At 44.9% G+C, this 24,678-nt stretch overlaps 1 protein-coding gene across 1 annotated transcript; it reads right to left on the reverse strand.

Moving 5' to 3' along the window:
• Positions 1-1,001: 1,001 nt before the first annotated feature.
• Positions 1,002-1,907, reverse strand: NFILZ (NFIL3 like basic leucine zipper). Its single transcript, XM_073324683.1, has one exon. It carries the CDS (start codon positions 1,905-1,907, stop codon positions 1,002-1,004), a length of 906 nt encoding a protein of 301 aa, XP_073180784.1.
• Positions 1,908-24,678: the final 22,771 nt, after the last annotated feature.

The raw sequence follows: 24,678 nt of genomic DNA on the forward strand, positions 1-24,678 counted from the left end.
TTCCTGGGAAATACAGTGGGCTAGATTCTGCTCTTGTTTTACCCCTGTGTAAATCCGCTGGGAAGCCAGCTCTCTGATGTGATTCCACATTTACTTACAGAGTAACTAAGCTCAGAAATGGGGTAACTGCTCTGCAAATTACAGCAGAAGCATGTTCTAATGTGGCTAGATTGAGGAGCTCTGGAATCATGAGCACTGAAGGTATTCAAGGTAAGACAGAGTCTGAGCCATTAAGGAATGGCTTAAAGGATAATTGAATCCGTTCAATACAAACCACCCAATTGGTTTCTTCTCACCCAACTGGTTTGTGATCCCAGTTCCCATCCTCACACACACAAATAGCCCCACTAGTTAGAGGACTGCAAGGATCATGGGACTATAGATGAAACGTGATTGAATAGCATGCATCTTAGATAGTCCGCTACCTCTCTCTGACGCCCACATGTGTCCTGAGCCTGCACCAGGCATGTTGAGGTCGGCATCGTTGATGCTGTCTCTGTTCATTTGTTGTTTCAAACAGGAAACATGAATAAAGCTTTAATAGCCCCATCCTGCGGGGAAGAACATGGCCATGAAGCAAGAGGAGTGAAAACGGCGGCTACCCCGAGCGACTGTCGTAGGGGCATAGTACTGCCGGAGGATCAAGCATTGCTCACCATGCCCGTAACCTCGGCCTTCCCCAGCCTCAGTCCTCCTCTCCCTCGCCTACCCCAGACCCTGCCTTTTGGCTCCAGGCAGGAGCAAAGCAACAAGGTGAAACCCTATGCCCCCTGTCATACACAGAGCGATTCTGTGGGTCTTACTGGAACATGGCACGTGGAGTTTTGGGGGAAGTACTACCACGCCAGACACATACCAGCCCCCGTCAGGCCCTGCTCGCACCCAGATCTCACATGCTCAACACAAAACAAACTACTTTCCCTCTTCAGTGCATAAGATAATTATCCCCCACTTGCTCCCTCCTTCCCAGCCCATAGTGGAGGGGGGTCTCCTCTGCAATCTCAACGGGAGTCAGAGCCGCTCTCCTCCCAGCTGCTGAGGGCTTTAGTCTTAATTCTGAGTTTGTGCGGCAGGGCAGAATAGCTCCGGCCCCTAGAAGGGTCCTCTGCAGGGCACAGCTGGCTGCCAGGGGGAAGAGGGGATATTTTGGGCACTTGCTGCTCATCATCTTCATCTAAAGTGCTTTTGACACCTGGCTGCCCTGCCTCAGCCATGCTGGGAGAAGTGGCCAAGAAACGGGCATTGTCCAGCAAAGGGAACCGGCAAGTGTATTTCTCCAGGAAGTGGTAATTGAGGTAAGGGGGGCAGAGGGTGGATCTGAAGGCTGATTCGAGCCTCTTTGGCTGGTGAGGGTTCAGATCATACTGGGTGCCCAGTGGGGTCTGCTTTGGGTCAGAGCTCTGGAGATTTATGGGTGGGGAGAGGCCTTTGTAAGCAAACTCAGTGGGCTCCACCATGTGGGGCACAACGCTGTTTGTCCTGAAGCAGCCGTCCCGGGTCAGGGGCTCCACCTCGAGGAAAGGGGCGGCTGCTTTGTGCCCTCTGACATAAATCCCCAGGAAATCCTGGATGGAGCTGACCTGGTGGGCGTAGACATCTGGGCTGATGAGACCGAAGTGCAGCTTCAAGGCCAGCAGCTCGGCCCTGAGGAGGGCGTTCTCTTCACTGAGAGCCGACAACTGGCTCTCCATGGCAAAGTCATTGAGTCGTCTCTTTTCCCGGGAGCGTTTGGCCGCCTCGTTGTTCTTGCGTCTCTTCTCCCAGTACATAGTGTCCTTCTTCTCGTCGGGCATGAACTCCCGCTTGCGCCGCGAGGGCCCGCTCGTCTTGCTGCGTAGCAGCTTATTCTTGCCCTGATGAAGCCCCAGCCCACTGAGGGTGCTCAGCGGTGCCATGAAGCTTTCCATGGCGTCAGACACTGCCACTGTATGCTGCTGCTGGGAACCTTGGAAGGTGGAATTCAAGTATCCATTATAAAACTGTGACCACCTAATTATTATTCATGTTCATTCATGCATGCAATTATTCATTTTTTTGGGGTAGTGCTGTAGGGCCTAGGAACCGCAACCATTCATCTAGGCCCCACTGTGCAAGGTGCGGTACAAACATAGAACCAAAAGATGGTCTTTGCTCACAATTACATCTATTCTCCTAGCCACTTTTGGAGCCAGATTTTCAAATGGTTGTCTGCACAACATGGGTCGCACAATCCCCACTTGTGCCTGCCAAATGGGTGAATGTCTGTGTGCTTGAGCAAGGGGCGGGAATGCAGGCCAAATGGACACTAAAAAGTCAGGTCAAGCCGACTACATCACTCAGGGGTGTGAAAAATCCACACCCCTCAGGGACATAGTTAAGCTGATCTAACCCCCAGTGTAGACAGCGGTAGGTCAACGGAAGAATTCTTCTTTCGACCTAGCTACTGCCTCTTGGGGAGTTGGATTAACTACAGTGGCAGGAGGACCCATTCCGTTGCTGCAGCCAGCGTCTACACTGAAACACAACAGCCATGCAGCTGCAACAGGCAACAAGTGGTTGTGTACATTTTGCTGGTGCAACTTTAACAATGAAAGGACAGCTCTGCTAGTGCTTATCCTCCTCCAATTTCAAAGCGCTTGACGAAGGAGATAAGTAGCATCATGCACATTTTACATCTAGGGGAGACACAGGGAAGAGAAGAGATGTGTCAAAAGTCATGTAGCAGGTTAATGGGAGAGGCAGGACTTGCACCTCAATCACCTGATTTGCAGTTTGGTGTCATAGAATCATAGAATATCAGGGTTGGAAGGGACCTCAGGAGGTCATCTAGTCCAACCCCCTGCTCAAAGCAGGACCAACACCAACTAATCCTATCCCCTGGAGAAAGTTTCCTACTTTAGGAGCCAATTTTGAAAATTTGGTTTTGAGAGCTTCAGGCATCTACAACTGTATAAACTCATTAATTATTTTACTTACTAATCAATTCTTATTTGTTAAATTATAAAGGGATTCTTAATGTGCTTTATCACACTCAACATCATAGCTTAAATTGGCAGGTCAGCATCTGCATGGCATGTGTTTTATAACTGTGTTTTATAGCTCCATCTGTTAGTAATAACTAATAATAATAATCCTTTAAGTAGCATGCTTTATTGGACTCTTATTAATCAGAGCTGAATCTTGGAAATTTTATAACATTTGGACGCTTCTTCCCTTCCCCTTTGTGCAATTGTAAAGTGCTTATGTAAGTCATGGGACACAGCTCCATAAGGATTCCTGGGTGGAGCTGGGGGGAAATTTTTTTCATTGAAATTTTCAGGGGGAAACTTTGATTTTTCATTGGAAAAATACGTTTTCAGCTGAAAACTGCCAAAAACTTTGGACCAACAGCCCCCAAAAGTCAGTGTCCAGTGGAAAATTGTCAGGTTTGGGGCTTCCTGTTTTCAAATGAGAGACTGAAATTTTGGGAGGAAAGCAGACACTGTCTGCAGAAAACGTTTGTTTGACACTGTGGTTTCCCTTCCAAAAGGAAAAGTTTCAATCGGAAATTTTCAATCAGCTCTAGCTCCCTGCATGTGGCCATCAAGGGGGTGGCCACAGTAGGGGCAACATGTAGTTATTATTTATTATTAGGGTGACCAGATGTCCCGTTTTTAAAGGGACAGTCCCGTTTTTGGGGACTTTTTCTTATATAGGCACCTATTACCCCCCACCGCCTGTCCTGTTTTTTCACCATTGCTATCTGGTCACCCTATTTATTTATTATTCTCTAAAAAGAGTCCTAAAATGTCCTACGTGCTTCTCAAAATACATCAAAGATCCCTGGTCCCAGAAACAATACCTCACTCAGGGTGTTCTCTGGGAGCGGTGTGGAGGGGCTTGGCTACAGTTGTTCCTGCTCATGGACTACAGGTGGGCAGTGGTGGAGTTCTGCACTGGTAAAGGTGGTAAAACCTGTCATAAACTCTCTGGCCGTACATACAGCATCACAATGGATCGTGTTGGCAACTGAAAAAGCAAAGCAAAAGAAGCTATTTCACCCTGAATATGTTTGGGGAACCTCTGGATCAAAACTACTTTTGATCTCAAAGCATCAAAGGAAGACTTGAGCTGAGGACACTTGTGGTTTCTGACAGCATCACAAGGCAGAAACGCTCTGTTTCAGGGCTTAATCACTTACCAGGAATTGTGGGGCGTTGTATATGACGGGATTCCTTTTGTTAAATGAGTCAAAGATCACCACATGGCTTTTTCACTGTGCAGCCCCATCCCCTGCATGGGTGAGAGGAGTTTGCTTTCTCACCATCGTTTTCAGTCCAGTTGCCTGGCATAAAGGGCCCCTGTGAAAAGAATTTGGATGGTCATAACAAAATCCAGTTGTCCAGTGGAGCTCAGGAGTTCAGAGTGAGTCTGATCCCCAGCCAGGCCAAGGGAGCCAGGCCAGAAAGAATAACAAACAACCCCTCCTGTCCCCTGAAACATGAACTGACCCTGAAACATGTATATTCCAGCAGGTTTGCTTAACCCTTTCAATCCTGAATTGGTTTGCTCTGAGGTGGGAGCTTGCCTGAGATCCCACCTCGCCACTATTTGGAATACGGCAGGTGGCATGGGGAGAAGCAAGACAGAGTTCGAGATGGGAGCTGAATGTGGATCAGCGGGGCGTGGGAATTGGACTAGAGAGAGGGAATCCTGTAGCAGTAGCCTAGAGGTGGGGCTAGGTCTGGTATAGTCAGAAGAGGCAGTCATTGGAAGTTCTAATCTGAGGCAAGATCTGGCCCTTGATAGTTAAGGAAGAAGTCTCTACTGGGCCAGAAATATGAGAGTTTCCATCTTGTACCCACAGAACTTAAACTCCACCTGTTATTTATATCTCCAGCCAGCAACGCTTCAGATCTACCCAGGTGTTATTTGTCTCTGGTGACATCTTCTTAGCAGCACTAACCCCCATCACCCACAGATCCCTATGTATCGCGCAATCAGCGTCCACAAAGGCAAGTGGAAACAGCTTAATATCAGCAAGAACAATAGATTAGTTGTGGTCATGCATTTTATGCAATCAGCATTTCCCAGGGTGCACTGGCTCTCCAGCTCAAAGTCTGGCATGGTTCCTGACCAGATTCTGCCCTCAGCTCAGAACACATCTCCTTCTAGTCCAGCGTACCATCTCTGGGAGAGGGCAGGGCCAGAAGCTTCTGAGAAAGGTGACACCCCCATCTCTCGTCCTCTCATTTGCACTCATGCTGTTATTTTTGTTAATACTCCACCCTCCAGAAACTGTTCCTTTCTGAAATGAGACATTTTCTTTGTGCTGCTCATGTCCAGAGTCCGTGTAGGCAGAAGGAAATCACCATTTGTCCCTAATAGCTTCCTCTTCCTAGTGTTACGATATACAGAATCTATGCCAGGTTTCAGAGTAGCGGCCGTGTTAGTCTGTATTCGCAAAAAAAAAAGGAGGACTTGTGGCACCTTAGAGACTAACAAATTTATTTGAGCATAAGCTTTCGTGAGCTACAGCTCACTTCATCGGATGCTGTAGCTCACGAAAGCTTATGCTCAAATAAATTTGTTAGAATCTGTGCAAAAGTTACACCCTTACAGTGTCTATAATGCAACTAGCTAATCGTGTTTCTGTGCATGGAGGAGGAAAATCCTGAACTCTGAGGAGCTCTGACTCCAGATCCAAATTTTACAGTTGGTCCCTAGAATCTATAATGGACCAATCCAAAAATATGGGTGTGAATATCCAGGACCTTGTTTGGGGGGAGAGGGGGAGGGGCTGATTTACATTTACACTCAGACCCCTTTATACCACTCTACAAATGGGCGTAAATTGTGTTTGAACTCATTTCTATGCAGCCACTTTACACTGCATGAGAGATTCTCATTTACCACTAAGATCCCTTTAAATGTCTCCAGCAATGTAAACTGGCCTTAGAGTTCAGACCCATCTTCCCTTTTCCCCCTTAACTCTTTCCTCAAGCGGTATCTGGATTTCTTTTTAGTGTGCGAGGTGTTTGGTTGTTTGTTTTCTGAAGTGAAAATCTACTTTTGATTATGTATAAGCTTAGCTCAGGGTAATTTGGGGCGGGGGGGTGTATGTGTGTGTTTGTGCACATAGTTGTGTTATTTCACTGCCCCATACAGACACAGATACGCACACACACATACACACCACCCCCCTCAGAAGTTAAAAGTGATACAAAATACTTGATTTTTAAATACACTTCCAAATAAATTAGAGGACAAAGTGAAGTGCCATCCATGGGCCATATTGTAATTTCAAGAGTGGATGATAGGCCACGTTCCAATCTCACCGACACGAGTGTCAATCCGGAGAAAGCCCGCTGAAATAATTGGAGTTACTCTAGTTTTACACTTGTGAAACCGAGAGCAGAATCTGACCCTCTTGGGAGGCAGAAGATTTTAAATCAGCACACAATTTGACCCACTGATGTTACTGGCATTACTCCTGCTGGTGTAATTGAGATCAGAATTCACCCAATTGTTACTCCAGAATTACAGTAGTGCCAAGTGAGATTAGAATCTGGCCCAGTGAAGTTACTCTGGATTTCCACTGGTTCAATGAGATCATTATCTGCCCACAGTGAGCACAGTATATGTTCACAACAGAAAACCTCTGCAGAAGTTCAATTAACCGATGCACACACAGACCCCGTGTTATGAGCAGGTTATTAGTCAATACAGTTTCATTCTACCCTGCAATGTATTAACTTTCTTAGTAACAGAAAACGCAATCTGTGGTTTGGTAATATTTCAGATCACGTGCTAAAACCTTCGACCTATTTAAGGCAAAAGGTTACCAAGTTCTAATTACTCAGATTCCTGCGCATGTTATGTTTGTATTAATGCAGTGGTTACCAGACGCTATTGAGGAACACGCTTTTTTAAAATTAATTGTTGGTGAGAGCAGACAGTGGTTTATATTCAGGGGGCTTCAGGAGAACTTCTCCTTTGGCTTCTATTTCCACAAGCTTCCCTGTCGGTGAACATCACTTTGAGGTTCCAATGAACCCAAAACTCAAAGCAAAATTAACTCAGAAACCATCTATAGCCATATAAATAAGAAGAAAACAAAGAAAGAAGAAGTGGGACCTCTAAACACTGGGGATGGAGTGGAGGTTAAGGATAATCTAGGCATGGCCCAATATCTAAACAAATACTTTGCCTCAGTCTTTAATAAGACTAAAGAGGATCTTAGGGATAATGGTAGCATGACAAATGGGAATGAGGATATGGAGGTAGATATTACCATATCTGAGGTAGAAGCGAAACTCGAACAGCTTAATGGGACTAAATCGGGGGGCCCAGATAATCTTCATCCAAGAACATTAAAGGAAGTGGCACATGAAATTGCAAGCCCATTAGCAAAAATTTTTAATGAATCTGTAAACTCAGGGGTTGTAGCGTATGACTGGAGAATTGCTAACTTAGTTCCTATTTTTAAGAAAGGAAAAAAAAGTGATCCGGGTAACTACAGGCCTGTTAGTTTGACATCTGTAGTATGCAAGGTCTTAGAAAAAAATTTTGAAGGAGAAAGTAGTTAAGGATGTTGAGGTCAATTGTAAATGGGACAAAATACAACATGGTTTTACAAAAGGTAGATTGTGCCAAACCAACCTGATCTCCTTCTTTGAGAAAGTAACAGATTTTTTAGACAAAGGAAACGCAATGGATCTAATTTACCTATATTTCAGTAAGGCGTTTGATACAGTGCCACATGGGGAATTATTAGTTAAATTGGAAAAGATGGGGATCAATATGAAAATAGAAAGGTGGATAAGGAATTGGTTAAAAGGGAGACTACAGTGGGTCCTACTGAAAGGTGAACTGTCAGGCTGGAGGGAGGTTACCAGTGGAGTTCCTCAGGGATCAGTTTTGGGACCAATTTTATTTAATCTTTTTATTACTGACCTCAGCACAAAAGTGGGAGTGTGCTAATAAAGTTTGCGGATGATACAAAGCTGGGAGGTATTGCCAATTCAGAGAAGGACCGGGATATCATACAGGAGGATCTGGATGACCTTGTAAACTGGAGTAATAGTAATAGGATGAAATTTAATAGTGAGAAGTGTTAGGTCATGCATTTAGGGGTTAATAACAAGAATTTTAGTTATAAGCTGGGGACGCATCAATTAGAAGTAACGGAGGAGGAGAAGGACCTTGGAGTATTGGTTGACCATAGGATGACTATGAGCCGCCAATGTGATATGGCCGTGAAAAAAGCTAATATGGTCTTGGGATGCATCAAGCAAGGTATTTCCAGTAGAGATAAGGAGGTGTTAGTACCATTATACAAGGCACTGGTGAGACCTCACCTGGAATACTGTGTACAGCTTTGGTCTCCCATGTTTAAGAAGGATGAATTCAAACTGGAACAGGTACAGAGAAGGGCTACTAAGATGATCCGAGGAATGGAAAACCTGTCTTATGAAAGGAGACTCAAGGAGTTTGGCTTGTTTAGCCTAACCAAAAGAAGATTGAGGGGAGATATGATTGCTCTCTATAAATATATCAGAGGGATAAATACCGGAGAGGAAGAGGAATTATTTAAGCTCAGTACCAATGTGCACACAAGAAAAAATAGCTATAAACTGGCCATTGGGAAGTTTAGACTTGAAATTAGACGAAGGTTTCTAACCATCCGAGGAGTGAAGTTCTGGAATAGCCTTCCAAGGGAAGCAGTGGGGGCAAAAGACCTATCTGGCTTCCAGATTAAACTCGATAAGTTTATGGAGGAGAAGGTATGATGGGATAACATGATTTTGGCAATTAATTGATCTTTAACTATTCATGGTAAATAGGCCCAATGGCCTGTGATGGGATGTTAGATGGGGTGGGATCTGAGTTACTACAGAGAATTCTTTCTTGTGTATCTGGCTGGCGAATCTTGCCCACATGCTCAGAGTATTTGGGGTTGGGAAGGAATTTTCCTCCAGGGCAGATTGGAAGAGGCCCTGGGGGGTTTTTGCCTTCCTCTGTAGCATGGAGCACGGGACACTTACTGGAGGATTCTCTGCACCTTGAACTCTTTAAACTATGATTTGAGGACTTCAGTACCTCAGACATAGGTGAGAGGTTTATTGCAGGAGTGGATGGGTGAGATTCTGTGGCCTGCATTGTGCAGGAGGTCAGACTAGATGATCATAATCGTCCCTTCTGACCTTAATATCTATGAGTAACCCAGCAAAGCCATGGATTTACTACAGTTCTGTTTAAGAGCACAAAACAATTGCTGGTACATGACATGGCACAGCTGCAAATCTATCAATAGGGCCAGATTTGCCAAAGTGCTCAAGCACTCACAATCAGGGCCAGATTCTCAAAAGAATCCAGCTCCCATTTGGGTTCCAAGCCTCTGGGCTAATCTGGCCCTGAGCGCCACAATGAGAACTGCAGGGAGCTGAGTGATTTTGAAACTATGGCACCAGCTGTAAATGCTGAGAAACTTGAAAAACTGGCCCTTTGAACAGATGCTGACTCGGAAGCATATTTTGACCTTTCTGGGGTATTAAAAATGATGGATTATAGATATATCTCCTCCCCTCCTTTCCCTTTATCCTAACCCTCTTTGTTGTCTTTCTGTATTATGACGAATCTGGTATTTCGGTATATTTGTTGCATTGGGAAAAATTAATTTTTAATAATGATGGATGCAAATCCAGTCATTAGTTTCTAGGACTTGAGACATGCAGGTTGTTCACAAGGGATATGACAGACTAAATGATAGAAAGTTAGCCTGGATAGGAGTATTTACAAACATTTAAAATAGACGGGAATTACATACACATCTCTCTGCATAATGTGGAAATGTATAGCTCTTCAGCTATAAATGTATTAGATCACGTAGTCATCAAGGGATGATTTTATAGTGTTTTCTCCAGACCTTTCACTCTGCCCAATTTCAGATAACTCCAGTATTGGGGATTCCCATCCTGTCCCCTGGGACTCTGTACAACAGTTACAGCTGGTTGGAAAATACGGAGGTTTTCCCCTCTTAATTTTTTTTGGGGGGGGGGGAAATGGTTTGGTTGCTGAAATTTTTCACAAAAAATTGTCGACTTTTTGGCAAAATACTGAAAACTGAAATATTTCACCCCCAAACTGAAATATTTTGGCCAAAATCTTTTTGAGGTTTGAGGGTTCATTTTTTCAACCTTTTCTACAGAAAGCAGACATTTTTGCAAAAAAAAAAAAAAAATCCCAATTTTCTGTCCAAAAAAACAAAACAAACCGGTTTCAAAGGAAAATTTTGACCAGCTCTCAGCATTCCACCTTGGTTTCCATACCTTTCAAATCCTTGCGGCTGTCATGGCCCCCAATGATTGTCAATGATTCAATCCATAGGTACCATATTTAGGACCTATTTCTGATCCAATTTAGGCTGGTGTAAATCAAACATAAAGTCAATGGAGATACTTTATAAGCAAGATCAGAGCCCATGTCTAATCTGCGCTGCATTTTCTTTTTGTGAAGAAGTGACCTTTAATATTTTAAAAATAAGATTTACAATATGCTGAATATGATATTGGTATAATGATTGACTCGAATAAGTTTTTCTTTTTCAAGTAATATGGGCAGATCTTTGCTCCCAGGTTCATCAAAGTAAATCCAGAGTAACTCCACTGACTATAGAATTTGGACTAATAATGCAATAATTAATTATAAGAATACTTTGAATAACAGATATGAGAAATATGTAACAAATATACAGTTATAATCATTTCATTCTTGAGGTGGAGGCTTTTCTGAATCCATATGATTGCTTTTGTTTCCTACAGGTTGTTTCTTTTGTCTGACAGACTGAAATCTTTAACATCGAAGTGAAAGTAATGTATAAATTATGGCCAAATATTTTGTAATTTGGTGCCTAAATCTAGTCACCTACATCCACCTTTAGGCACCTAAATTAAAATAGTCTAATTTCCACAGGTGCTGAGCACCCGCACATCCATTTAATGTCCATGGATGTAGTGGGTATTCAGCATTTCTGAAACACTTTTACTTACATGCCTAAATATGGATTTAAATTCCTAACTTTTGACTCCCACGTTTGAAAATTTCCCCCTATATTTTGTACATATCCACACCCAGGTGTTCTCTGTACATGTACAGTGTACATCAAAAAAATTTCAGAAGTAACAACTATCTTGTGAGCAGTGGTGCACAAATGTTTCCTGCCATGCCCGCCTTCCCATTACCTGTCATCTGTAACTTTTTTTTGTGCAAGTTGGTAGAAGGCATGAATAATTTATTTTCATTACTAAATTTATCATTTAAAAAGGTTATTAGGAGGTAGCAAACACGAAGTATTACAAACTGCAAACATCTCATTTCAAAAGAAAAATAAATTAACCACTCACATTAACTATTCCTTCTTGAGTTCCTTCTTCTTCTTCCTATGCCCTGAAGTGGGACTGGGATCCCGCGGGTCCCACAGGACCTGCTGCCATAATAGCAGGAACGGGATAAAAATTCAACAAACAATGCGAGAGTGGATGGGAGTGGGTATTGTGTGGCGGGACAGAAGTGGGATTAAAAATCTTCCCATGCTGCAAACAAATGAATGCCCCAGTCGGCAGCCACCCAGCTCTGAAGACAGTGCCACCACCCGAAGCAGCGCAGGAGTAAGGCTGGCAAAGAGGCACTGGTAAGTCTGCTGTGAAACGTGATATTTGTATGTTTGTTTTTTAAAAGGGCCAAAGGTTCTTTGCACACACACCCCCGCGAAGAACCTCTTGTGCCCCCCCCCCCCCCGCCCCAGTTTGCTTTAGAGAATAAATGTCACTGAGAGATGCAAACTAACTAATCAGAATGAATCTGCAGAGTAATTTACAGAAGTATCTGGGTCAATCCGTTCATTTCATCATCCCAGATTTTCACCACTCAGGGGCCATTCCTTGGGTGTGCAAAATTCCCCCCTGAAGTCAATGGAAGGTTTGACAGTGCAAGGAATGCTGGAACAGCCTGCAAAGGCGAAAAATGCCAGCAACAAACCCCACATGTTCTGCTGACCTAAATGGAGGATCAATCCAATTTCTCCTAGGCCTGTTATCAAATTCACATTTTATCAGCTTAATACTTTGGAGAACCAATCTTGCAAACTTATATTGATGTGACTAGTCTTAGCTCATATAAGTAATACCACGGACTTGACTTGGGAATGAAGTCTCACATGTGTAAGGGTTCACAGATTCAGACCCCAGATCCTCCAACACACAGGGACATGTTCTCTAAAATTTGGGAACCCCCGCCCCCTGCCGGCATGGCTTTGGCAGGTCCTCAGCTTTGCAGAGCAGAAGAACAGAGGGGTGATGATAATCAGAGCCAGTGCGAGGCATAAGCAGACGAAGCAATTGCTTAGGGCCCCAAGCAACTCAAGGGGACCCCCTACTCGCTTTTTATTATAATAACTTGCCTGTTTTAGTATTGGGGGAGGATGAGGCAAAAATATTCCTGCTTAGGGCCCCCAGTGGGCTAAAACCGACACTGAGGATGATGACTGTAATGACTGGCCAAACTCTCCTTCCATTTACACCCACTGGGCCTGATTCTCTGTTGCTCTGGCAGCGTAAAGGGGCCTGAAAGGGCGTGAATGCAACTTAAACCACTTGAAAGTTCCTTTACGCTGTCGTAGTGATGTAGAGGGACTGTAGGGTAATTGAGACTCAGACCCATTGGTTTCAGTGAGGCAGCTCCGTTTTAACTTTGATGGGAAGCCAGTCAAAACACAGCACTCTTAATATTTGTGGACATTAACATCCTGTTGCCCTTAAGACCCACTACAGTCCAGACTCAGAGGAGGAGCCCAGGACAATTTAAACCCGTGAATAAGGACTGTAAGTGTGTGTGCAGGGGACTGAAGGATCTAGTCCTTAACTGAATCATGGCTGTGTCCTGTGGCCTATAGAGAAGCAATAAATAAAAGATTAAAACAGGACCGTAGGCTACATCGCAGATGGCAGGGCCGTGAGCACTTTAATATCTACATGTGTATTTATTTATTAAGGAGTACGGTTTAGCAGTTCTACACTAAAAACAATTGGCGCGCTATAGGCTCCGTTCACACTGGTGTAAATCAGGAGTGAGTCCATTGAGGTCTGCTGGATTATACTAGGGTGATATTGGTGTGAGAGGAAAATCAGGCCCCTCAGCTAACATTGTTGCTCCACGTCAAGCAAACTCATGCCCATTTTTAGCCTGCCAGTACACAGTATGTGCAGAACTGCAGAATGCTCCGTGCCCATTTCTTCATACCCAGGCGGATGGAAAATTCCATCTGCTTCATACTGAATCTGGTAGAAACTGTTGCCCCAGCAGATTCTTAAAAAGTGAAGATCAATGCACAAAGATAAGCAAATAATTTTCTGAGGGCTGCTCCAGCTCTTAAAATGACTCTTCAGCAAGATGAATATATGAGAGGCAGTCTATACACCTTTGCTATTCAGGGCTATACATGGTCTTATCTTGCAGCCGGGCCCCAATTCAGCAAAGCTCATAAGCATGTGCTGAAGCCCATCTCTATTAACATTAGGTGACCAGACAGCAAGTGTGAAAAATCGGGACCGGGGGGCGGGGGGGGGGGGGGGGGGGGTAATAGGAACCTATATAGGAAAAAGACCCCAAAATCGGGACTGTCCCTATAAAATCGGGACATCTGGTCACCCGAATTAACACCCTCATCCACATTCGTGGGGTAATGTATCCCATGAGAATATATGTTATGATAACTCAAAAACTAGTGGCCCTCCAACAATGCTGTTTCAGGATGTTGTCACCTAGGCACCTGTACACAATTCAGCAAAATGAAATTTTAATTTAGCATGGAAAAAAAAATTCTGTATCAAAAAAGTATGTGGGATACAAATGTACCTCAAACATGTTCCACTGTTATCCTGTATTTTTAGTAGTTCTATGCACACGTTTGTTTCTAGTGAGAATATTTTGTACTGTAACAGTGGTAACTATGTCTCCCTCACTAAGTTGTTTTTTACATAAATTGTATGCTAATTGATAATGCTTTGCAGTGAAAATGGTTGCTACATACAATCGCCCTAAGATGGAAGGTACTCCAGCGATATGTGAAAAGTGTATATAGGCTCACACTGAATGAGATTCCTGCTAGTTCTTTCAATTTGCTAGTTAAATAAAAAAATTTTGCCCAAAACATTACATTAGCTTCTGAATGTATTTCGGAAACAAAAGTCCCCCACAATACAATTAATGTAACTTTTTCATGACAGTGGATTTTAAATAAAACTTTTTCTCTTAAAACATTAAAGTATTGGTTTCTGAATGTATTTGGGGTACAAACTTCCCCCATGACACAGTTAATGTAACTTCTTTCTCAACACTGGATGAAGGTTAAATCAATGGGATATAAGCACATGCTTAAAATTAAGTGTGTGCTCAAACATTCTGCAGAATTGGGGACTTAATTCTTGTACAAGCGAGATTGCCATTGACTTCAGGGAGCTGATAAAGACTGCAGGTCTTGGTAATTAGAAATCAAGAAAAATCAACAAAGAGAAAGGATTTGATAAACTGTGATTCACAGACTTTCTGATCTGTCCTGAGAATGAGTCTCATTGGCTCATGGGATCCCCTTGTTAAAATCCCACCTTCAAACTGAAGATGGAGGAGGGTGATTTCCTTACTAATGATGGGCTTACCCACTCTTTGGATCGTGCTACACTACCACTTCCAGGGTGCTCTTAATACTTTAAAATAGAAAATAAAGTGGCATCTTGTTAAAAAGAGCCATTTTTCTGCTTTAGAAATGCACCAGAATCCACCAAATACCAGCTACCGGAAATGAAAACGTTCCCTGGCAGCTGATAATCCTAAACCCCTCTATATTCTTTTCACACACTTGTTCCAAACTACCCAGCTAGGGTTGCCAATTTTGGTTGGACGTTTTCCTGGAGATTTCATCACATGACATACTCTCTAATTAAAGATGAATCTTTAATTCCTGGAGACTCCAGGACAATCTTTAACCCAGCCCGAACGTTGTGCTCTGCTTTCTAGACACATAGGGCCCGACTCCCTGTTCCCCTTGCTCCTTGCACAGTCAGTCACACCAGTACAGAGGAGGCATGAAATGTTCCTTAGAAAGGTCAATCAGACCCTCTGTCTGTTTTTCAGCAACAAAATAGATACATTTCCAGCAAATGCAGCTCCATGGGACTTTGTGGTGTCTTTTTCCTGGGCTCTAATTTTGAAAAAGGATTTTTGCTTAAATGGGAAACCAGATGAAGAGATCACCCAGCCTCATTACTTCTATCTGCAGCATCAGCATCCCCAGACTTTATCACAAGCACCAAGGGGATCCCTCTCTTGAGTGCCTTGTAGCACTTAGCTCATCCATAGATCAGTTGTATCCTTATCCTCACTTAGCAGATTGGGAATCTCTGGCACATATGGGTGGAAATGACTTGTCTGATGTCAGGCAGCCACTAAGTGGCCAAGCTAGGCATAGAAGCCAGGTCTCCGGATTTACCAGCCACTGCCTTGTTTATTGCTTTCTGTCCCCTTCATCTTTTCTTTCACCGAGGTCTTGCCAGAGCCATGTACAGTCTCTAAAGGATTTTGCTTCTCTTTTAAAAGAAGCAAACCCATAAGTAGAAGCTTGTCTAAGAGACTTTCTGATCCTCCCTCATACCTTTGTGTGCACAAAGAGCACACCAGGGAAAGCACAATCACATCTCTCATTCATTAATCGTTAATATCAAGATTTTCTGTCGGAGGTTTCCCTTTCGCTACTTTATCACAGGAAATAAATGAAACGTCTGAAGATTCTGTAAGACAGAGTCACGCGTCCGCTACTTTCCACAGAGTCCCTATAACACACGTAGTAGGTAACAAAGAGATCTAGACATGAAGCCAAATTCTGCCTTTATTTACATGCACACAGTCCTACTGCACAGATGTGAGTGAGGGGTGGTTTTGGTCTTATGCAGGGCTGGAAATAGACACACTGCAATCTGCTTACTCACCAGATTCTTGCTTCTTACTGGCAGCTATTTGTTCTGAAAGATTCCCCCAGGGTAAGGGCTTGCAGGTCCCCATCCATAGACAGACCAACCAAGGTAGAACGCTCCACTCGCTACCGAACCCTGGAACATGTGGAATGCTCCACTCACTGCTGAACTGCAGCCACCTCCATGGTGGAATGTGGCCAGAGTTTAACAGTACACGTCACTACAATGCTACACAAAACCTAGGCCAGGAAGTGGAGCAGAACATTGCAGCAGCCAATGGAAACTGCCAGGGGAATCTGGAGGAGACAGAAAGGGTAAACCACCCAAACTGGATTTTGCTCAGGAGGCTTGTACTCCAGCAAAAGGTACCACCACAAGAGCTATAATGAGCACAAATAGCCATGGATTTGCAACTCTCCAGAAAAACATATTAGAGACTTGGATAAAACTTCCTGCCAACTCTCATGATTTCATCACGAGTCTCATAATATTTGGTGTTTTCCTTAAAGCCTTGGCTGCTGGAGTCATGATTAGGTGGGAATCTCAGCCTTTCATTTTTTAAAAAAGTAAGTTTCTAGCCCTTGTGGTTGCAGAGAAAAGCTTGAAAATGGGGACTGCTAAAGGCTCAAAAAACAGAAGCCAAAAGGCAAAGGAAAAGAACCCTACCATGGTTTTCTTTAAATCTCAAGATTTTTAAGCCTATCTCATGATTTTGAGGGCCTGATTCAACATTTTTGAACGTTTGGGGCTGGCAATACTGCATGCTGCTTGGAAAAAGTCCCTTATGAATGAAGGCAAGATTTTTTTCAAAAGTAACTCACAATTTTGGATATCCCAGTTATGAGATACCCAACCTGAGACATCTTAAAGGGGTCTGCATTTCAAAAAATTGCTTTCTGAAAATCCCCTTGAAGGTGTCTCAGGTTTGGCACATCAAAATGGAGATGTCCAAAATTGCTAATCACTTCTGAAAATTTTGGCCTACATCGCTGAAGATTGTGAGAAAAACAGTGGCTTTGGGAAAACAAGTAAATGCTGATATTTGTGGCTTAATATCTTATGTACTTTATAATATTATTAATTTATTTTTTATTATTGATTAATTATTATTATTCCACATATATGGAGATGCCATATTATGCACCTCTGGGTAATCTTACTCATCGGCCCTCTGCTCACCACTAATGTTCCAAACTCCTGAGCAGTTTCTGGCAGCCGCCATTTTGTTTTAAAGCAGCCAGAAATGTATCGTTATTAGGGTGACCAGATGTCCCGATTTTATCGGGACAGTCCTGATTTTGAGAGCTTTTTCTTATATAGGCACCTATTACCCCCAACCCCCAGTCCCAATTTTTCACACTTGCCCTCTGGTCACCCTAATCCTTATCCTTCCCACAGTCTGTGGAATTCCTCCAAAAAGTTTAACCTGGTTTCAGGCTGAGGATGGGCAAGCTCCCATGTGGACTGATAACCATTTTTCTATACCTATAAAGGTCACATCTTTAAAGTCCAGTACCTTGAAGGGCAAGAAACGGAGGCTCTATATCACAAGAAAGAGGGATTCCTGGTTTCCCAATGGGACACGAGAGAACATACAATAAAGCTGTGACATTTTTAAGTGCAGAGATGCTATTTGAGGAAGGTTTTTATCACTCCCTTAGAACTTTGAACACTTGGGCTCCGAGTTACAATAGGCAGCTGGTCTTCCTGTTGGAGGGCTTAAAAACAGTCCCAATAAAAATGTCAAAATCTTTCCTAAAACAATTAACCAATGTGGACCGTACAGAATGGTGTGTGCAACGGTTTGGAGTGGGACTGTATAAAGATTCTATCGGCACCTGTGTGGGATGACTGTCACCATTCACTCGCAGCTGCACCCACTCACGAGTAATAATGCAATTGTCCTGAATTCCTGTTGACAAAAATTTCATCCCACACCATCATGTGTTTTCTTGATGTAGCCATAGAAAACCTCTGTTTTTGCACACTTAAAGCAATATACATAACAATGAGCATGCATATTATTTGACCCCGTAGTAAAGGCTGAAAACACTTGGGCTGGGAATCTGTCCGCAGACACCTTTAATGCCCTCAGAATACTTCAACAGGAGCTAACAACTTGTATCTGAGGTCAGAGTTTGGCTATGTACGTATTGGCTAGAAAGAGATGGAGGAAAAGCACCAAGATAACATCTTGATGGGAGTTTTATAAATACATAAATGTCTCTCTGTCTGCATTTATATGCTGGGCCCATCACCCATGGCATCTGGGCACTTCTGACCAGCTCTTCAAAGGTATTTAGGTATTTAATTATTTCAGTAGGAGTTAGACATCTTTTAGGAGCTGGTCTTTTCTCTCTCTGTCTTCCTCTCTCTCGTTATCTACAATTCTACATAGCCAAATTCTGACCTCAGATACAAGTTTGCAACTTATCTGAAAGCACTGAAAATAGCCAAGAGCAGATTTTCATCTCATGTCTTTGTGGTCTTTAGTATCATGTTAAATAACATGAGTGCTTGTGAACATATATGTTGATTTAAGTATGCAGAAATGGAGGTTGTACTCCAAAAACTGGTGTCTTCTTACTAAACCAATCTGCTCTGTAATCTCTTTAGGGATAAAAAGTAACATTTTCGAAGCACATAATGACTTAGGAGCCTAGCTCCCATCTTCAAGAGTGACCTTGGCTTTTAGGAGACTAATGATATGCCTACACTGTGTTCTAAAATGTTTCAGAGCCCATGACTTACAGTCTCGGGCTTGCGCTACAGTACTAAAAGTAGCTGTGTGGATGTTTCGGTTTTGGTCTGGAGCTCCAGGCCAAGCCGCAAAATCAATACTACTGTCTTTAGCACCATGGTATGAGCCCCACAAGCCCGAGTCTGTAGACCCGGGCTCCGAGACTCACTGACATGGGTTTTCAAATGTGCTGTAGACATACTGTAAGACGCATTGAAAGTTAATGGGACTTAGGTTCCTAACTGTCCTTTGAAAATGGGACTTAGCCTCCTATGTCACTTCAGCCGAGAGTGTCCAAAATATTTAGGTGCCTAACTCCTCTGGGAGTTTGTGCCTAAACATCTTTGAGGATCTGGGTCTTCGGTACTGTTGTAAATCCCACTAGACAACTATCTTTAACTTGAGGTGCCTAAATTCCTTTGTAAATCAGGCCCAAAGAGCACTGCTGGACTCTCACATCTTGGGGTGATTTAGTAGATTTAACTTTTAGAGAAAAAAAACCTTTCTTTTCACTTGAAAGCTGAGTAAATTTGGCCTTGCGTTACTGGCCGTCGGTATACATGAGACAGCATGGTTCCATGGGTTTTTTTTTTTTTAACAGAGGAGCTTTTCAGAGAGGAATCACACTTGAAATCTTAAGAAGAATGTTTTGAGAATGTGTTTGATATTTATTGACCGCCATTCATTGTGGACTGACTATACAAGGGTCTGGTGCGTGGGGCTGTATTTGCATGCTGCTTACCTAAATTATGAAAGACATGTTGACGGTTAGCAGATATGCAGCATCCAGACCAATTGGCATCTCTGTCACGTACGAGAGATGCTAACCTGCCCCAATAGCATTTCATTACTATTCATTTTAAAATCCCATTGTCTAATTGCTGATGTAGAGAGGGAAATTTCGCAAATTCAATAGAATTTAGGAAGGTAACTTTGTTTTCTTTTGCATTTCAACTCATTCTTTTTTTCAGTATTAGGAATTCCCTTCTTTAAGTGGCACCTACACTGACAGTAAAAGTATCATATTCCTTTATAAAATTAGACAAGCAACCAAGCAAGATCCACTAGTGGGCATAGCTATAGGAGGGAAAAGAAGAGTTAAATTCTGCCTTTGTCTGTGTGACATAACAGCTCTGTTCTTGAAAGCTTGTCTCTCTCGCCAACAGAATTTGGTCCAATAAAAGATATTATCTCACCCAACTTGTCTCTAAAATATCCTTGGACCAGCATGGCTACAACAACACTATCTATGTCATAGGATGTATAAGCTACCCCGCTGATAGTGTCTAATGCAGAGATAGATAGAGAGATAGAGAGTTGATTGGCTAGCACAAAAATTTAGGGAATAAATTATTTGGCAGATCACTGCAATATTCACTGAATAAGGTAATCTGTTCATAATATTCTACCAATTCAGAGAGAGTACACAGATAGATTGAAAGGTAGCTCTGTCTAAGACAGTGAAACCTCTCCTAAGCAACCATTCATGGAACCTACAGAAACTAAATCCCCAGTCCTGCTGAATTTTAACTAAAGTTTGCACAAAGTTTTACTAGAAACCTTGAGGAAACTTGAGACTATTGGAGAGGAACCTTAGTGCATGTTTTAGAGAACAATGAAAACTATCCCCAGTAGGCAGTGCCCTTTGTACTCTGTGATTCTGAAGTCATGACATTTGCAGACGAATTCACCCCTGCCTGCATATTTCTGCACCCCTTTAAAAATGTTTCTAGCTCTTTTAGTTGTGGAGGTAACTTTGAAAATGGGAACTGAGTGTAATCAATGTAGCGCCACCTGCCTGAGTCTGCAGAGAGCCTGAAACAATACATCTGAGAGGGGTGACCGGCCCTGTTCATCGTAGTCAGGGCTTCCCTAGTTGTTACAGAACTCAGCATTTGTTTTGGGTTTTGCCAACTTGTGGCAGCAATAAAGAGTCCTAGGCCAAAACCAAGGGGGGTGATATATACTCGAGGCCAGGGGATGAACAGGGTCAGCCTCTCTTCACATCATGAACTCATGGCAGCTGTCACATTCAGAATTCAAAAGCAAAACTGGAGTGATGGATGTTTCACCACAAACCTCAAACATTACTACTCGTAAATTTAGCACCTTCCTCGAATAAGATCAAATAGCAGTTACCTGACACCTGGCTTCTCTGCAAACCCCAGTGTGGGTGGTGTTCAAAATTGTTCTCTCCTTCTTGCAGAACCTTGCTTCAGGGCAGTAAAATAATGACCAAAAAATTCTTTGAAACGAGATGCAAAGGGTTTGTAAAAGAACGAGGCAGCCAGAGGGGCAATGCTGCTGGGAGAAACACTGGACCCAGGCTGAGCAATGAGGGAAGGTAAAGCTTGTTTTTAAAATCATGTCCAACAAGCTGTACAAGCATGGGTATGTTGAGCTTTGCATCTCTCTATCTGTCTAGGTGTTTCTGATGCACCAGTCCGCCCAGTGGGGGGATGTAGTATTAGTGTCCTCACCTGATGGAGGAGCCACAGAGAGGTCAGGAGATCAATTTTCAGAACTGCTCAGCTAGGGTGACCAGATGTCCCGATTTTATAGGGACAGTCTCGATTTTGGGGTCTTTTTCTGATATAGGCTCCTATTACCCCCCGCCCCCGTCCCAATTTTTCACATTTGCTGTCTGGTCACCCTATGCTGAACTCCACTTCAGGGATTGAAATAAATGTCCAACCTTTCAGAAGAGCTCTCTGCATGGTACCTGCTACTAGGTAGCAGCTCTGCCTTTGACACAGAAGAAAACAAAGGATCTTAGGAAAGGGTGCTAAACAGGAATGTCGAGCCAAAACACAACCAGATCATTCTCCAAGCCACCCCAATGCACCCCCACTGACCTCGGGAAATTCCCTGCAGAAGTTGGCCCTGTGTACATTTCCCAGATCATGAAGTGCAGCAAAAGTCATTACCGTCGAGCGGCCTCTGCGATACGTTCTGTTCTCAGTTATATTCACATCACAATAACTACCGGCACCGCTGGGGTTCACTAGCCGTGGCTGGCTTTCTCTGCAGACAGGCTGACAACTAAGTCAGCCAAGACATGCACGCTCCTCTCTCACCCCGGAAGTCCCTTCTGTTCAGGGGCGAGGGCCATTAGCGGGAGATGGCCGGCGTTCAGCAGTGCTGCACTCCGCCACGTTACCAGTCTGTGTTACAGCAATGAGTGCTCACCCAGAGACATCGGGAGATGCCCTAGAAACCACAATCCTGCAGCATCCAGGTGCTAATCACCTCCCTATTCCCATGGCATGTTAGGGTTAGCCCTGCTGCCCTGAAAGGAAGCACCTGCTACAGAACTAAGGTGGGAGATGGAGGACAACAGGCAGGCACAACCAGGCAAAGAGCAGGGGCGATGAGCAGTCACGGCTTTGGGTCCACGAGTTAAGCTCCCTCACCCCACGGTGAGGACTGGCCGAGAAAACGGGGCAGCAAAACGCCAGCCGCTGCAAGACAGAGGGCTTGGGTGTGGGGAGGGAGCCAGGCGTGCTAGGGAAGGCGCTCCGCTGGGGAATGGGTCCAAGTGCGGGGAGCTCGCTTGGGAGAAAGAAAGGTGGTGGGGAGGGGCAGAGAAGGAGAGAGGGTAGAAAGGAGAGGGGAAGAAAGAAGGGCGAGCGAGGGAAAGAAAGACGAGGCAGCAGAGAAAATAAAGAGGGGTCCCTCTGAAAGTCCCCCGTGTGCCAGCAAAGCAGGAGAGCTGTCAGGTAGCCAGGGCTGAGCGCAGAGAAGTTATAAGGTATTTCCCCCACCATTACTGCTGCCTGCTTAGCCCCTCAACAAGCAAACCCGTCGTCCTCACCGGTGCAGCTCATGAGCTCCGCTCTGCCCCTTCAGGCCACAGGGGCCCAGACTTACCTGTAAGGCACGACAAGTCACTCAGGAACCAGCAGGCATCAATCCCCTCCAGAGACCCGGTGAGGGCGAGAGGGGACCGGTGAACGCCAGTGCAGAGCAGCCTCCCACAGCACTTGTTACATCGCTGCTGTGAGCCACATGTTCGCGGGTCAGCAAGGCACGAATTGTTCGGGTGGGTGGTTTGTTTGGGTTTTTTTTTTTTTTTTGCATAACCAGGTCTTAGGAAAGCGGGAGTCATGTAGTGATTACGTAAGAGAGAGTGACACGCAGTGGCAGGCCAGGCCGTGTTGCTAGAGGGTCAGGTGGGTTTCTCTGGCGACACAGCTGCTTTCTAGCTTTCTCAGAGCTTCCCGGCAGTCGCGTTCGCGCTGAGCGCAGCCCTCAGCCAGAGGAACCACCTCCCCTCGGGGCTTCAACTTCGCGCTTACAAAAAACCCTCCCTGGGTTGAGTCATACAGCGACGGAGCCATGGGTGCATTATAAATACGGGGGAAGGGGAGAGGAGCGATGGGGATAGACAGACAGTGAGGAAACCAGACCATGACATGAAAAGGATCGAGATTGCAGTGCGTGCTAAGCCACACTCAGCTTCTTCAAATCGCTTCAGAAACATTAACTCGGCCTCACACAGCCCTTGGGAGCAGGGGCATCGTTTCCTGCAAGGCATGGGGAGCAGCTGCCCCCCCCCGATGTTTCATAGGTCTGTATGCTCCCCTTCTCTCCCCCGTCCCCCCCCCACAACTTGGCAGGATATAACATAATCACCTATAATGTTCGATATGTTGATGCAAACTTACCCTAAGGCGACCAGACAGCAAGTGTGAAAAATCGGGATGGGGGTTGGGAGGGTAATAGGGGCCTAGATAAGACAAAACCCCAAATATCGGGACTGTCCCTATAAAAATGGGACATCTGCTCACCCTACCTTACCCTCTCCCCCAGTTTTCTCTGCAATGACTTGCCTGCTTGGGTGGGGGGCCCCCGTTCGTATCCCTCTCTCTATTTTACACCTGCGTTTAACCCTTAGCGGGCTGGCGCGTTGTTCGAACCCCTCGGGGCGGCTCAGCTCCCAGGCTCTGCGCTGGGCAGTTAGTTGGCGTGGGGCTGAGGTGGCGGGGGCTGTTGCTATGGATGCTAATGCCATCCCCTGCGTGCGGAAATACCACGAGGTGAGACCTCGGGCAGGGCAGAACTGGTACAGGCTGGGTGCTGGGGAGCAAGAGGCTCTCTGCCCCTCGTGGGGTGCGGTGGGTGATTGTAAGGGTCCCTGAGGAGAAAGGGGCAGGGCTGAGTTACCTCCCCGCTACCTCTTCCTCACCTAGAGTGATCAGAGAGCAAGTGTGAAAAATCGGGACATGGGGTTGGGGGTAATAGGAGCCTATATAAGAAAAAGACCCAAAAATCTGGACTGTCCCTGTAAAATCCGGATATCTGGTCACCCTATCCTCACCAGCTATGTTGTTATTTACCATGCCCGTTGCCTGATGCCCATTCTGCCCGCACAAGGTCTTGAACGCCGGCGAGGTTTTCCCAACCCAGCAGGGCCGGCTCTGCCCTCAATGGCACGTGGGCGGCGGCCACTGACTCCAGCAGGAGCCGGGACAGGCTTGTGCGTTTCTCAGGGGTGTGGGATGTATTGGACTCAAGGGCATCAGCGGGACCCAGTCTCAGAGACAGAGTAACACACAGATCCCCCCAGCTCCCCGTCCTGTGCTCAGACCCCTGGCTGATGCACTGAGGGGCCAGATCCAGGGGTTTGTACACTGCCCCAGCGAATGGGCTGGGCCCAGGGACTCCCCACGGAGGCTGGAGGGGACAGGGTGGCCTTCCTCCATTGTCTGTGGCTCTTGCTACTGTCTAAGGGCCTCAAAACGATCCTCATCCAAGGCACACACACACACCCCGCCAAAATACCCTTCTGCAGTGGCATAGATGGAGCCCACAGAGGCCCTTGGGGGAAGTAGGCCTGGCCTGGTTCTGCTACTGGCAGGGGCGGAGAATTCACCTCTAAATGCACACATCTGGCTAAGCGCTCTCCAGCGAACGCCCGGGAGAAGGATACGTTCCCTCCTGGGGGAGCAGCCC

This window comes from Lepidochelys kempii, chromosome 25, assembly GCF_965140265.1.
Source record: "Lepidochelys kempii isolate rLepKem1 chromosome 25, rLepKem1.hap2, whole genome shotgun sequence".
NCBI classification, from domain to species: domain Eukaryota; kingdom Metazoa; phylum Chordata; order Testudines; family Cheloniidae; genus Lepidochelys; species Lepidochelys kempii.

What these genes read in the sequence shown, in the direction of transcription:
- NFILZ (XM_073324683.1), bottom strand. Translation starts at nt 1,907, where the DNA reads ATGGAAAGCTTCATGGCACCGCTGAGCACCCTCAGTGGGCTGGGGCTT.